The sequence below is a fragment of the Coenobita brevimanus genome, chromosome 54 (genome assembly GCF_032717465.1).
Source record: "Coenobita brevimanus isolate Jiangsu-jjx chromosome 54, ASM3271746v2, whole genome shotgun sequence".
Lineage (NCBI taxonomy): Eukaryota > Metazoa > Arthropoda > Malacostraca > Decapoda > Coenobitidae > Coenobita > Coenobita brevimanus.
In genome coordinates, this window is record NC_137007.1 from 2,584,569 (window position 1) to 2,601,462 (window position 16,894).

General features: G+C 40.6%; 1 protein-coding gene across 3 annotated transcripts; it reads right to left on the bottom strand.

Moving 5' to 3' along the window:
• Positions 1-4,895: 4,895 nt before the first annotated feature.
• Positions 4,896-16,487, bottom strand: Pex11c (peroxisomal biogenesis factor 11c). 3 transcript variants are annotated; one of them, XM_080273282.1, is made up of 6 exons: positions 16,359-16,487; positions 14,740-14,851; positions 10,481-10,659; positions 9,595-9,648; positions 7,122-7,248; positions 4,896-5,602 (listed from the first exon to the last, which is right to left on the bottom strand). In XM_080273282.1, exons 1-6 carry the CDS (start codon positions 16,472-16,474, stop codon positions 5,531-5,533), a joined length of 660 nt encoding a protein of 219 aa, XP_080129408.1. In that variant the 5' UTR covers positions 16,475-16,487; the 3' UTR covers positions 4,896-5,530. The 3 variants fall into 3 exon arrangements, with proteins under 3 accessions (XP_080129408.1, XP_080129407.1, XP_080129409.1); XM_080273281.1 differs by having other exon boundaries at positions 7,068-7,248; XM_080273283.1 differs by lacking the exon at positions 9,595-9,648 and having other exon boundaries at positions 7,068-7,248.
• Between the last annotated feature and the right edge of the window lie 407 nt (positions 16,488-16,894).

Consider the following 16,894-nt stretch of genomic DNA (forward strand, 5'->3'; position numbering starts at 1 on the left):
TCCTATCTTTCAACCTCTTCACAACTTTATCCACTTTCGTCTTGTCATTCTTAAGCACCAGGTGTGTGTGTGTGTGTGTGTGTGTGTGTGTGTGTGTGTGTGTGTGTGTGTGTGTGTGTGTGTGTGTGTTTGAAAAGACTATGTAATATGACCCGGTAACTACATGGTTGTGTTTGTGTGGTCATGCGCATTATGGCAGAACGCGCGAGGATTTTTACTTTAAATGCAAAGTATATGTTAAAAAGGTACAGCATATTAATTCCCAACAGGCTAGACTGCAAGAAAGCAAATACAAATCCATTTAAATGAGGAAGAGAAGCGTGGTAGTGGGTCATTTTGTTTGCCGGCACAGTTATCATCCACCGTATATGTTGATTGTAACCTTATCATCTGTCCACTACTTCTTAAGTTCCGAGACTAATTCAACCAAGTTTTGCTGACTGATTTCGGCGTGAACTAAAGAATTGAGGACCGAGGAGAGGAGACTGACAGGAGACTAGAGATGAGTGGAGGACAGGAGACACAACCACCATCACCATTACTCGGATATGATAAATATTTAAGTTACTGCCAGTTTCTTCTCGGCTGAATGTCAATTTTTTTCTTCTGTGTAAACTACTTGCTTTTTCATAGCGTACCGTATCATAGTTATTTAGCTTATTTCTAACACACACACACACACACACACACACACACAGGTACACCGCTCGCTGGTGCAGTGGTAACGCTCTCGCTTGCCAACTGGTGGACGAGAGTTCGCGCCTCGCTCAGGTTGCGAAAGTTTCACTGACGAAGTGGGTGGTTACTGTCCCCCTTGAGCAAGGGGACGGGTGTGTGCGTGTGTGAAGGTCACAGCCTTGCCCTTGGATCGGACTATATGAGCTCTCAGCTCCCTTCCGGGAGGGTAAAAGCTGACGATCACGACCATCAAGTGATCCTGACCGACCCGGTGAATTACACACACACACACACACACACACACGCTCGAAATAGGTTGTTCGTGTGTAGTAAAAGAACTCCAGCTTAAAAAAAAAAAAAAAAAAAAAAAACTAATCTACCATCTGCCGGAATACAAAACAGATAAAAAAAAATTAGGTGATCTAAAACTTTTTAAAACCTGCAACTCGAGGACGTAATTTTCTGTACTTTTGCTAGTCAAATCAATTTTTTTTAGCCTTTCATACCAATGTTTTTTTTTTCCCTTGCTGTCTCCAGACGATTTTATTCAGCGTAGTAGACTTCAGCAGAAAGGGTTAGACAGAGTCCTCATCCATTCACTACATGAAGGCGGAAGCCTCCTTTTAAAAGTGCTTTGCAATAAAAAATCATGAAGTAAAAAAAAAAAAAAAGTCATCGTAGTTACGACAAGTTTAGAGGATAACTCTTAGGCTGACGGTGGTAAAAACAATCAGGATTACTAATTCCCTTTATCTCTATCAGTCTATCTATTTTTCAGGAATGACTTCAAGCAAGGTACTGTACAACACTAAAGATTATAAGTCAGTAATCGGCGCCATCTGCTGAAGTCTCTGCCACCTGCTTGACCGCTGCAGCTCTTCACCATCTTCTATCACGGTAATTTGTAACAGTGGTGGGGTGTGGGTGTGAGTGGTGGGGTGTGGGTGTGGGTGTAAACCAGTGTTCCCTTACAGTGGACAACACTGGTTGGAGGTTTGGTTCTTGGATGGATGCCACATTTGCATCTCTCCACCCAGTTAACAGGGACACCATAGCAGCCTCCACATCACCCTGTTTGGGTACCACCTAGTGTTGAAAATTATTTCTAGGCTTATAGGAAACTGTTAGGCTTGTCACTCAGTCACCTAAGGAAGAAGTAAGCAGCAGTACATAATGTGAGTGGATGATGGTCACCACCACCTATCAGTTAGAGCAGTACTGTCGTATGAGGTAGTCTTCCCTGCACATATTTCCAGGAATACATTAAATTCTAGTGACTGGGAAAGCCTTAAAAAGTAAGTGGAAGGTAACCCTTGAAAAGTAAGACCATTGACAGTATAAGAGCACCATCAGTGACAGTGTGAGAGAAGGAAGTGAAGGGTGAGGCAAAGAGTTTGTGATGCATATAGGAATATTATACAGTGTCCTACATAGCGTATTTATCAACAGCAACCATTACTTGTCAAAAGGGGATTCAAAGAAACAAGGAATAGTAATGACAGTCATTGGTAGTCATTTAACAGACATTGGCAGTTCAGTACAGGTACATTTCAGCATATTTTTTATAAACTACACTTAAACCTTATGATCTATAGCATAATGAAAACTAAATAACATAAAGTACAGAATACAAGTAAAAACAAGGCTACACTTTCACTAATACTTTTACTGTTAAAGGTTAATAAGGCGACAAAATTGTACTTCATCTTTCCATCATCCCATCCCTGTTTCCCACTAGCACTATGTATATGAGGTGGAAAGGGCCTGGAAACAGTAACAAGAACGCAGAAAAGCTGGAGAACTACCAGCAGAGAGCTCAATGAAATAAGCTATAAAGTACATCCTATCTGTCTGTCTATTGCCAGACGCCTTAATCCCGTACAGGGTGGCCACAAACAAATCGACTCCACGTCACCCTGTCCCCCACCATTTCACTGCCCTGCTCCCAGCTCACACCCCCCTCTCTCATATACCTCTCTACTCCATCCCTCCATCTCATCCTCGGCCTCCCCCTCCCACTCCCCCCCTCCACCTCACTCACATACACTCTCCTCACCAGTCTCTCACTCTCCATCCTCTCCACATGGCCAAACCACCTCAGTGTGTTCCTCCTAATGCTTCCTATCACATCCACATCCACACCACAACGCTCCTTTATATCCTCATTTGTCAGCCTGTCTCTCCATGTGACTCCACAGACTCCTCTTAAATAACTCATTTCCACTGCTGTCACTCTTGACATGTGTCCTTCCAATAACATCCAAGCTTCACTTCCATACGTTAGTGTTGGTATCACAATACTGTCATGTAGTAACTTTTTCACTTCCAAGCTCACTTCCCCGTTTCTTATCACTGCTGTCAAGGAACCAGCAACCTTTCTTCCTTGTAGTACCCTTTCAAGCACTTCACCCTCCAAACTTCTATCCTTACTCATCACACTCCCCAAGTACTTAAACGTACTCACATTTTCCATTTCCTCACCATCCAACCTCACTGTACATTTACTGACTTCCCCTCTCTCAAAGACCATCACTTTTCTCTTCCCTACATTCAACTTTAGATTCTGTTTCTTACACACTCTCCCAAACTCATCCACCAAGCCTTGCAGCTCCCCTTCGTCTTCACTTAACAACACAGTATCATCTGCAAACAACAGTACAGGGAGTTTCCAAACACTACCCTCTCTCACCAGGGCCACTCCAACATCCACTGCCCTACCTTGTACCTCTTTTATTACTCCATCCATGTACAGGTTGAACATCCATGGAGACATGACACATCCCTGTTTCAACCCAACCTTCTAAGAGAAAAATTCACTCAGTTCCATTCATTCACTACTCAAGCACTCAAAATTCTCAGCTGCACCTCACATGCCTAACATCATACACATAAACAGTATTCTTCATAATGCCTGTGAGTTACAAATCATTCTGCTGACTGCCAGGTTAAAAAATACATAACAAAATAAAATACAGTATAATAAAATATAGGGATACAATTATTGTCATGTATACCTCAATGTATAACTCATCCATCCTCTTTGATAATTCATCTGTTCTTTTGCTTCCCTTACATTGATATCTTGCTTATTCACACATTTTTTTTTTTTTTTTTTTTTTTTAAATAACAGAATGGAGGAAGGAAATACAAATGGGGGAAAAAAAAATAATCCATACACCAGACTACTGGTGTCCTCCATTCATAAAATATCAATTCATCTTCTTGGCCTTGCATGCCACCTCGTACCCTCAGGTTCACTAATATATACCCTTTCACAACCCTACTATAAATGGAAGGTGGTAGTAACCATCATCCACTCATTTTTTATACACTAGTGCTACCTACTTCTTCCCTCACTTTTTATCATTCTTTGTCTGCCCTCCCCTCTTCCTATTTCACCCTTTCCCTCCTGTAACTTTTTCTTACTCTTCTTTCCACTTCAGTTGGCTCTACAATGAGTGACAAGGAAACCATTTACAACACAGGATGGTAACCATATAACCAGAACACAAAGTGAATGGAGCCTGCTATGGTGCCCTTGTTAACTGGGTGGAGATGCAAATGCAGCATCTACCCAGGAACCAAACTTCCACATTCTTCCCTGTGCCTCACTGTAGTGAGGCACTGTCAACCACAAGGAAACATCAGTTCACCGCACAGGATGGCCCTGCAGAGGTGGTTGCTTGCCTGTGGTTGAAGGGTCTGTTTGGCCAAACAGACTGAGGTTGATCAACAACAACAACCCTAATAACTTCCTTTCTCACAGTGTAATAATATCATCCAGGCATACTCTGTTCCACCTGTTGATCAGCATACCAAACTTCCTTACAAAAATTTTTTTCATAAATCTCTATATTTCTTATCTGTGTTTAAGAGGAGCCTGTGGAGTCACATGGAGAGACAGGCTGACAAATGAGGATATAAAGGAGCAATGTGGTGTGGATGTGCATGTGATAGGAAGCGTCAGGAGGAATACACTGAGGTGGTTTGGCCATGTGAAGAGGATGGAGGGTGAAAGACTGACGAAGAGAGTGTATGTGAGTGAGGTGGAGGGGGGAAGAGGGAGGGGGAGGCCGAGGATGAGATGGAGGGATGGGGTGGAGAGGTATATGAGAGACGGTGGTGTGAGTTGGGAGCAGGGCAGTGAAATGGCGGGGGACAGGGCGACTTGGAGGCGATTTGTTTGTGGCCACTCGAACGGGATTGAGGCGTCTGGCAATAGATAGACAGATAGATAGTTTCACATATTGCACACAGTCCTTATCACTTATTGCTACTGCTCTCACCTCTGATATTACTATATCTGCAACATTCTCTATACTTATACTAATATATTAATTTGAGCACTAACACACCAAACAGTCTTGTACACCTCCATACCCTGACATCCATTCAGTATCAAGCCCTTCATAGCACCAGTCACTTTACTTTTTAGGGTCATTCTACTCTTCACTTCCTTTATATATTTACACACAGTTCTTAATCCAGTCAGCCAAAGGATATATTCTTTGTCTTATTTTGGCAAATACCAAACAACTTTACTCAACTTAGAAATTATGTCTTCAAGCTTATATGATTTGAAACATTCTTAGTTAACCCAATAAGCTTGAAGATGTCTTTTTTGTTTTCTGCTAGCTAGTGTTGGATTTTTAAATTCAGTTTAAGAAAGACATCTCCATGCTGATGGGTTTAAGTAAAAAAAAAAAAAAAAAAATGAAAAGATGAAAGTGTACTGTTATGTTACATATTGTATGGTAATTAATCTAATGAACTGTGCATTACAACTCCTTGCAACTGTCACCCACTAAACTTGCTTTAAAAATGGACTGTTTGAGGAGAACTGTTGTTACCTCTACTGCACCCTTAGTCTTGAGAGAAGTTTGCTGAAGCCCACGAGCGATGATATTAAACCAAACAAACCAACCTGTGGGGACAGAGAAAATATTTGTCTCCATCACTCAGCACAGACACAGAACAGCATTTAGTTTTTAATTACAATAATATATGAATAAAATACAGTAAATGGCTTGGGAGTTAAAGCATTTCACCTTTAACTCATTTTATCTGGTGATGTGCTTTATTGATTTATTGCTGCTACCTCCAGACAGTTTTATTCAGCTTTTTTTTTTTTTAGACTTTTTGTTGAGAATGAAGGCTATATCTAATGTCTCCAGTCCAGATCTATCTGTATATCTATAGCCAGATGCCATAATCCCATAAGGGGCACAAGGGGTGGCCGTTTGTCTTTGAGTTAGTTGTTTTAAGGCGAGGGAAACTAACCCTCTGTCAACTCACTTGCTGACACATAGGGAACATGTATGGGTTAGCTGTACAGTAACCATCCAGCATTGTAAATGATCCCTGGCTTACAAAAAACCATTAGGTTTGTCACTCAATGTAAAGTCACCTGAATAGGAAAGAAGAGTGAAAAAAAATGCGACAAGAAAGATGGGACAAATAGAAAAAGAGAAGGACAGACACAGAAAAAGAATGATAAAGGCGAAGGAAGAAGCAGGTAGCACTACATCAAGTGAGTGGATAATGGTAACCACCACCTACCAGTTTAGCAGTGAGCCATTTACTCAATAATAAAAACAAGGTTGCAGTACCATATGTAGAAACTGTTCAAAGTGCTCAATCTGAAGATGACAAGATTAAAATGAAAAACTGGTCATCAGACTAAAGGGGTTAAGGTATACCAGATGTTAATATGGACACACTCTAATATTAACACGAGTCAGTAGGTCATATTAGGTAGGCACTGAAAGAAAGAAAAAAATAGTAGTACTAAATAACATGCAAAATAAAAAATAAATACAAGAATAATAATAGTAATTATAATAAAATATAATAATAATAATTAATACAGTAATTTAAGTTTATTATTATTGTACAGTATCAACACATCTACCATAAGCACCTATGAGATGAGTCAGGGTAAAAGCATAAGGCTGCAATCAATAATACATCCAGGAGCACAGCCAAGGGAGGGGGGAGGGGGGAGGATTACAAGCCTCCCTTTCTTAGAAAAGATGCTGAACAGAATGATAGTGTAGTGATGTAGTTGCTAAAGTATATTTTTATTTATTCATTGAAAGTATTAATGACTGTTTCCAGGGTGGCTTCCTTTACAATTTAACACTGGATACTTTGCTTATTAATCTACAGAGTGCCGGTATTATAATACCTTGCCAGCAGCAATACTGTATCTCTAAAATAATGACATTACAATTCAGTCCCACCAACATACCAAAATCCTGGCTGTGCCCCTGAATGCATCCCAAACCATCAGTGTTAATCCCATACTATCAAACATTAATTACTACATTTCCTACTAGCTGAAATGTTATTTTTCCAGTTAAGAGAGAAAGAGGCAGTGCATTACTAACCTGCCACGTGGGAAAAGGTCGGTGCCAAGGCCTCCATGGCGGGGGTGGCCTTACCTGCCACAGTGGGAAGGGCCGGGTCCATGGGCGATTAGGAAGCCAGTTGATGGCGTTGAGCAAATCAGCTGCCTGCATTATCACTGTCAGTAGCTCACTACGGTACTGCTCCTCCAGTCTCTCTTGGCTGCAGTCACAGAGTAATTCTGCATTAAGTATCAGTGCTAGTGCAGTATGCTATGGCATCACTGCCGTAATAACAACAATCACTCCAAATATAGCCAGTTGTCGTCCTTTATCACTGCCAGTGATAAAAGAGTAATAGCAATAATACTGTACAGTAGTAGCAATAATAATAATCCATCCATCCATCCATCCATCCGTCCATCATCCAATCCTATGTTGCCCCATGAGAAGCGTAGGAGCCTGGGGCTACGTAAGTTGGTCCTGGCATTTTAAGATGAGTGATAATAATGATAATAATGATAATAATAATACTAATAATAATAATAATAATAACAACAGTCCATCCATCCATCATCTAATTCTGTGTTGCCACATAAAAAGCGTAGGAGCCCGGGGCTAGGCAAGTTGGTCCTGACATTTAAGATAAGGGTGACCAGCCTCACTCATCCCTGAGTGGCATTACGGGAGCAATAAACCTCAACCACCCCCTGGCTGTAAATGTCCCCAGACGCAATCTGACTGGACCGCTTTAATTACCCACTACTCCACCAGGCGCCATAATTTGCTTATATGGTTACCACCCAGCATAGTAAATGGTTTCCTGGTGTACAGGAAACCATTTGGCTTGTCACTTAGTGTTGAGTCACCTGCAGACAGAAGGAAGAAGAAAAAATGAAGGAAAGAAAGAAAAAGAAAGAAGGAAAGGAGGAAAAGGCAATCACCCAAGCGGCACTGCATCAAGTGTGTGGATGGTGAGTGTCCCCACTTACCGCTAATAATAATAATTATAATAGTAATGAGTGGTAGGCAGGGTCACTCACCATCCACTCACTTGATGCAGTGCTGCTCTCAGATGTCTGTCTTATCCTCTTCCTTTCTTCTTCTTCTGTTTTTCTTTCCTTCTGCCTACAGGTGACTCTACAATAAGTGACAAGCCAAATTATTTCCTGTACACCAGGAAACCATTTACCTGTACTACGCTGGGTGGTAACCATATAACCAGATTATGGTGCCTGGTGGTTTAGTGGGTAATTAGGACGTTCCAATCAGATTGAGCTGGTGCAGGTTTATATCCAAGGAGTGGCTGGGGGGTTTATTGCTCAAGTAATGCCACTCAGGGATAAGTGAGGCTGGTCACTCTCATCTTAAATGTCAGGACCAACTTGCCAAGTCCCGGGCTCCTACGCTCCTCGTGGGGCAACACTGGATTAGATGATCATGATGGTGATGTAATGAGAACAATCAGTAAAAACAGAATGGTAATAGCTAGTATATATTACCTTCTTCAAAGTTCTGGGACTTTAGCCTAGGCAAATGTAATCCAGAACACTTATGGTATATGTGTATAATAAACCTATGCCATGGGTGGTATTAAAAATAAAAAATCTCTTAGCCAGCCAATGCAATATCGAACTCATGTGGGCAACACAAGGCCATTATTCTGTCTAGATGGTCTGAAAGTAAACGTAGATAAGAATAAAATGACAGATAATGAAAATGGTGTCTCGGTGTGTGATACGCTAGTAAATGGAGAGAGACTTGAATTGTTGGAAAAGTTGTCATCTTGTTGCAGTAGTAGAAAACAGGTGACGTGCAGAAAGCAGATACTGTGCTAAAGTGGGTATAGGACAAAAGATGGGTGAGTGGTGGGTGTGTGATACAGCCATCACCAGTGTAAGGGCATGAAAATCTGGTATGGCAAAGGTGAGAAAATTAAAAAGTGAGCATATCAGAAGTGCGTCTGTTCAGGAATGTATATGGATTGTGTAGAGTTGATATGATTAGAAACAGAGAAGCATGAAATATGTAGAGTAAGGAAGACCACTGATAAATGGGTGGAAAAGTGTGCTTAGATGGTATGGTAATACGAAAAGAATGGGTAATAAGGTACGATACATAAGGTGGTGAAAAGCACTTATGTGACTGAATCTGAAGGCAGGAGGATGCATGGCAGGCTAACAAGTAGGTGATACAAATGGAAACTAAGTGTGCAAAAGCATGAGTTATGAAAGCTGAAAAGGCTAAGGAACTGACAAGGGACTGAGGTGGATGAATGAAATACATAAAGATACAAATAAGGGTGGAAAGTGAAAAGGCTATTATCTTGTAAAGATAAACTACTGATAAATGTAGCTGAGCTTAGTTCCACAAAAGAGGGATGCTGTAATAATTAGCATTGAAGCTACACAAGAAATACATTATCATCTCTCTTAACTTCAAACATTGCTAAGCAGAAAGCATAATTAAGAATGTTTTATATATATATATATACACAACATCAAACCCATACATGATAACCAGTACATACCATACTGATGTACTCCTGTAACTATAAAGTTCAACTTACTTTTCTTCAGTAGTGACTTTGGTTTGCTTCAGGAGAGAAATAGCACGTAAGGCTCTGTAATTAAAGTTTAAAAATTGACATAAGTATAACAATACTGTATATAAAATGCCAAAGAAAACTGACAATGTTCACTGTGGGTAAAACTGTACTGAGATATTACCTGTAGAGTATTATTCACATAGCTTAAAATACTGTCACAGCATTAAAATAAATAAATAAATACATACTACATATCTATCTATCTATCTGTATGTACATGGAGGGACCCGTGAAAGTGCAGCTGCAGCTAAATTTAATCACCACAAACAACCATGGTGGCTGAGAGGGCCACCTCAATCAGCCACATAGTTTTGGAGACTTCAGTTCACAAAGTCTCTAAAGGTGAATCAAATTATCTAGTGGTAGCAAGGATAAAGTGAACAGTACATTGCTCGAGTGTGGGGACTAATATGGACAAATACTGTAGACATCATTCTCATACTACCAGTGAGATAAATCCTCCTTAAATGTTCTATCTATTGCCAGATGCCATAATCCCATAAGGGGTGGCCATATGACTCTGAGTTATTTGTTTTATGGGGAGGGGCACTAATCCTCCACCAACCCACTTGTTGACATGCAGGGAGCATGTATGGTTTAGTTATATTGCTGATTCTTTTAATGTTGTTTTTGCGATTACAGTACTGTATATCCACAGCAGCTTACAAAATAATCACCCATTATAGTTCCATTGCTATATATGCAGCTGATTTACCAATATCCCCCAATTTTCAGTGTGGGTTGTTGAAAAAAGTTGTGATTATTACCAGAATCAGTTGTATGAAAAAGTTATATTTTTTTGAACATCCTTGACATATACAGAGAACTTATTGTATAGTGAACCTACCTGGCTATTGAAAGGGTGAGAGAGAGTGCCCAGAGGAGCAGAGAGGCATGCCAGAGATGCGAGGAGTCACCCTTGAGAACTTTAATATCACGAGCCCATGCTAGGTGCTCCACAGGGAAGAACAGTTGATCAGCTACTGTGTTTACCAGCTCAAAAATCCTCACTACTTTGTCCTTGTTCTGTAGTTAAAGAAAGTCATATCAGAAGCTAGAGATTCAACACAGGTTCAGTAACTTACAGTATTACAATGTACAGAGTATAGGCAACCCCCCAGATTCACAGGCCTCATATTCATGACCCCTGCTTTTATGCGGATTTTCCCCCAGTTTTAGTGGATAATTACAGCGCTCCAATCAGATTGAGCCAGTGAAGGTTTATATCCAAGGCGTGGTTGGGGTTTACTGCTCACATAATGCCACTCAGGGATGAGTGAGGTTGATCACTCTCATCTTAAATGTCAGGACCAACTGCCTAGCCCCAGGCTCCTACGCTTCTCATGGGGCAAGGTAGGATTGGATGATGGATAGATGGATGGATGGATGGAAAAATAATTTGCCCTAATTTATTTGAACCATACCCATTAATTGCTTATTTGTTATTAAACATTTTATACAGTACTTCAGTATATATTTGTGATATTTTATGGTGTTTTCTGGTCCCAGATGTGCATTTTTAAGTCTGTGCACATTGCTGTGGTGTTGGTGGCAGTCAACAACAACAAAATTAACCATAATTCTTATAATCATACCCATTTACAAGTTATCTCTTATTGAAGTAAACTCTATATATACTGTACTGTACAGCAGTACAGTACAGTATATATTTTTGCTGTTTTAAGCTGGTTTTAGATTCCTGTGATGGATTCTAGTGGCTTACTGGGCTTATAGGCTACCATAGGGACATTTTGAGGGGATGTGTCAAAATTACATGGAAATTCCAAATTCATGGGGGTCTGTGTCCCCTGACCCCCACGAAATAGGGGGGTTGCCTGTGGTATAACTTCCAATGCCATCATGATGTTTATCTAACTATACCCAGATGTCATAATTCTTAAGGGGGTGGCCACAAATAGATAGCCTCCCTGTCACCCATTCCTCCACCATTAAGCTGCTCTCCCTCAACCACATACCAATATTATTCACAGACATCTCCATCCCATTCATCCACCTCATCTTCAATCTCCTTCTCACCTCTCTCCCTCTCCACCACACTCATATACACTCCATTAATCAATCTCACTTTCCATTCTCTATGCAGGGCTCTGTCTCCGGATATTTTCCTGATGTTTTTCAGCACACCCACATTAACACTGCAAGGCTCCTGAGCTTCCTAATTTGTCTGCCTCTTGCAACAGAGCTACACATATTTCTCTTAGATGACTACTGTACAGTACTGTAATTTCCATTCCTTTCTATTGGTTTGTGTTCTTCCAGCAGAGCCAAGCTTCTTTTCCATGTGTTTACAGTGGGGATCACAATACTGTCATGGGATGATATCTTATAAGTCTGTGCTCAGTTCCCTATTCCTCATCATCATTCTCAGCATACATTAGTCTAAAAAATTATTGGTTCATGGTATGTATTAAATATTATGCCACTGTGATTGAATAATACCAGGAAATGCAATTTTGTCATCAAACATGTTGACAGTCTTGAAGACAGACGATTGTTGTCAGCATGTAGGTGCAGCCCATCTTAAATGTATTTTTTTTTTTTTTTTTAGATACAGTATCATAATTTAATTCATCCATCTATCCATCATCCAATCCTATGTTGCCCCATGAGGAGCACAGGAGCCTGGGGCTAGGCAAGTTGGTTCTGACATTTAAGATGAGAGTGACCAGCCTTACTCATCCCAGAGTAACTTTACATGAGCAATAAACCCCATCCACCCCCTGGATATAAACCTGCACCATCTCAATCCGATTGGAGCGCCTTAATTACCCATTAAACTCGAGGCGCCATAATTTGGTTGTATGGTTACCACCCAGCATAGTAAATGGCTTCCTGATGTACTGGAAACCACTTGGCTTGTCACTCATTGTAGAGTCACCCACAGGAAAAAGGAAGGGGAATGAATAAAGGAAAGAAAGACAGAGAAGGGAGTGTAAAGTCATCTGTAGACAGAAGGAAGAGGAATGAATGAAGGAAAGAAAGACAGAAGAGGGAGGAAAGAAGAGGAAAGGGCAGACACCCAAAGCAGCATTACATCAAGTGAGTGTATGGTGAGCACCCCCACCTACCACTACATAATTTAATTTATGCTGGTATTAAAAGACTGTTAGCTCTGCATTACCAAACTTTTCCAGATGGCATCAGAACAACAGTACACTGATACATGTTGGAGATAGTGTAGCTGCAGCTCTTCTTCCCTGCTGAGCTGTTTATCACACTTCATCCTCTGAGCTCCTATCCTTGCTTATTGTACTGTCCATGTGTAGATATTTACTGGTGCTCACATTCTCCATTTCCTGACCATTCAACCCCACTGTACACTCCATATCATCATTCCTTTATAATAAACATACTTCTCTGCCTCGTCCAGTTAAAATTTAATTTCTTACACACACTTCCCAACTTGTTCACCAGGCCTTGTAGCCCCCATTCATCTTCCTGTAAATGAGCAGTATCATCAGCACCAATAGTGTGGGTAATTTCAACACTTAACCTTCTTTCATAAGGGACACTACAGTATTCACTCTCTACCTTGCAGTTTTCATAACACCATCCACCCATTTATCGAACAATCACAGAGACATAACAGATCCCCGTTTCAGTCCTAAATTCAAATTATGCCTTGTATCAGTAGTGTAACAACTCCTCATGATCAGAAATAGCTCTTGTGAGCTCTTTGAACAGTTCCTATGTATAGCAGTGCAACCTTGTTTTTATTCTTGATTAATGGTTCACTGCAAAACTTGTGGGTGGTGGCGACCATTATCTGCTCATATGATGCAGTGCTGCCTGCCTCTTCATTTGCTTTATCACTCATTTTCTGTATTTGCCCTCTTCTCTTCCTATTTCTTCCATCTTTCCTGTTACTTTTAATTACTATTCTTTCCACTTCAGGTGGCTCTACATTGAGTGACAAACCTAATGGTTTCCTGTATCCCAAGAAACCATTTATGCTTCTTGGTGGTACTCGTTAACAGTGTGTTGTGGAGCCTACTATGGTGCCTCTATTTACTGGCTGGAGAGATGCAAGTTCTGCATCCATCCATGTGCCCTGTTGTTGGTTCACTGCATGGGATAGCCGATTGGGGGTGGTTGCGTGCATGCAGTTGATGGGTATGCTTGGCTGGACAGATCAGGATTATTCAACAACAACGAGGCTACACTAAGATTTCTTTTCTTTAATCTGGTTATATGCTGGCTACAGCCAGACAATTTAATTTAGTTCATGAATGACTTCCCAGACAAGAGGGGTTAAATGAACTGATTCACAGTAACATCATTTATTTTTCATTCTGGCTACTGGCACACTATTTTACTCAGTTAAGAAAAGGGCTCCTGGATTGTTGTTACTGTAACAGTAATTGCTTTGCTTGCACTCAGAGACCATGTTCTAAGCATGTATGAGTCAGCCTTGTTTGTCCTGCAGTGCAGCAACTAACCAAGTTTTACAGTTGCTTGCCCTTTACTTGTACCAACCTGTCCTGCCCACTTCCGGACAAGGAATACCAGGTTTTGACTAATGATGACTGCAATCATATTCTGTTACCCTGCACTGTAAACCAGAACAGTTGGATTAAGCTGAGAACATTTATCCATTACAAGGCTTTATACTAATATCATAATTTTTGCATAAACAACACTGATTTCACTCTTTCCCTTACACTCATATTAGAATGGATGTATTTATTTATTTTTATTTTTTTAAATCAGACTGAGCACTGACTGGGTCATTACCTTTGGCCCAGCAGTCCTCCCAAAGGCAACAGTCGGCACAAGACACCCTCACATGTCATCATTTGGTCATTAATGCTACAGCCCATGCTGACAAATGTTGGGACTATCTTATTTAGGAAGATAGCATTTGCTGTGACATTTTAAAGGCATTTCAGTGGGTCCTGCAGAAGATCATTTCAGATTATTTTAATTAAATTTATATCCTGTTAGAGATGGATCTCTGAACCTTCCAGTCAGCATTCTGTTCCTCCCCAAAGCCATTATCTTATCCAGCGGTAGCCACTTAAAGACAGCTACTTGTAATATGTACTTAGTATACCATCAAAACATCAGACAACTTTAAAAAACTACCTTGCCACTACTGAAGACAGCTAGTGAATGTTGAAGCATCGGCAAGTCATCAAATAATCGCAGAATGATGCGAGCTGTGCCCAGCTGTTGACTGGCTGTCTGAAGGGCTTTCCTGGAACAAAGAAATTTTCAGAAAACTGCATCTGCCAGTTATTACTAAAAGATTAACTAGAGTACTGTACAGCTGTCCTTCCTCTAACACAGCTTTCCTCGTGATGTCAGTAAAATATACCGACCTCTCCATAACAAGTACCATACGTCCCTCATGTAGCATGACCTAAGCTTGGCTTGGCTTGGCTCTGACAAAATATTCCATGGTCTAGCTCATGTTCTTGTGCCCCTTTTGTAATACTACAGTATGTTCTGTACTCTCTCATCATCAAAACTCTCAAGGCCAAATCCATGTCAGCAATAATTTTTTTTTTGTCTTACGCAAGCACCATGTTTTGCAGTGAGTCAATAACATGTAAGGTGGAGCATAATTATTTGACTTTTGTTGTTATGAATGGGATTGTGGATCATTGTAAGTGTGGGCATCAAGTGTTGGTCACAGCATGCCATACAAGATGAATGAGTTGTCAGGACACTTAGGAAAAAAAAAAAAAAAAGTGGGAAGGTAAATACTGTACATGTGTATGTATGGGAATGGCAAAATTGTCATGGATAAATATGTGAGTAAAGAATTTAGTTTTGGCCAAGACAAAGAAACTGGTGAGTAGCTTTTTCACATGCTATCTTCCCGAGCCTAATCCTAATTTAGTGGGGGAAGAATGTAATGATGATTCTGACACTGACAACCTTGATCAAGCAAGCTTTGCCTGTGATGTCAACAGTAGAATCTAGCCCCATCAGTCCTCTGACATTTTTTTTAATTTATGGTGTTTCATGGGACACCTTTTGATCTGAAAGTGTAAATGAAGACTACTGTATATCTGACTTCCCCAGTTCCTGAAGTTTTTCCTACACTGATTAAAATAACAATAATTAACTACAGACTGAGTTACTGGACTCAAGTTGTTAATGGCTTCAAGTGCAAAAGAGACCTGGATGATTCAACTAAGACATTTAGTGGTCATTATCTTTTGCCTCAGCCTTCCAAACCCAGCTTTCCTATTAATCAGCTAATGTTAGAAAAATGCCCATTAATCCCTTTAGCACATGGATGTATTTGGTATTTATCTTGGAATATGCTCATCCACTTTTTGAAATGAGTACCTAATGATGTCAATCTTACATCCAGTGCTATGGGGTTATAAGGAATTGGTGTCAAACCAATAGAAGCCTGTGTGAGCAGAAGCATGCAGATTTATGACAGAATATCTATAGTAACTTGCATAGAGCAGTAAAACAAGACATCTGACATTTGCATTGTACCATTAGTCTACCTGTAATGCTTGATGACTTCAGGACATCAGTCTTTTTGGGGGTATCCTGACAAATTTACCTAGCTTAGTATAGAATTTTTGAACTGGAGGGACCAGATACAGTCTTAATTAACCCCTTATACACAAAAGCACTTTCCTTTACTGAGTAAAACTGTCTGGTAGCAATAAACTAAAAAGGGTATCAGACAAATTCAGGGGGTTAATATGAACTGACATTGATTGTGTGAGTCTTACTGAGACTTGTGTGAGGCCAGTGGTGTGATGAACAGAAGGCCATACTGCAGTGTGCGCATAGTTTTCTCCCTCCCTCTGTATGTCTCCAACACTGCAACCACCTCTTGCAGCCCCATGCTTGACTGTGCTTTTGGCAATGAATCTAAGAAGAGATAATTGAGCAAAAACATAATTACCACATCACTGTTGTATCATTTATAAAGGCTTCATCGTGCATGCATGTGTCGGCCTTGGTCACCTGATGGTGGCTCCCCTCACTGCTTGATCCCTGGCAGCCTTCCTATTCAGTCCATAATTTCTGAGGTCACACTCTATGACCTCGTCTCAGGTCATTTGCAGCATGCCATTCACAACCCTACCTCTGACATTCACACTTCTCACCTCCTTCACCTAACTGTCATCCTTCATCCTCCCAACGTACCCAAACCATCTCAGTCTACTTATCCATATCACAACACTAATGCACTCCAGTCTCATCCTTCCTCTTAACTCCCCAATTGCAATCCCAGCCCCCACAGGGCTGGCATTCAAGGATG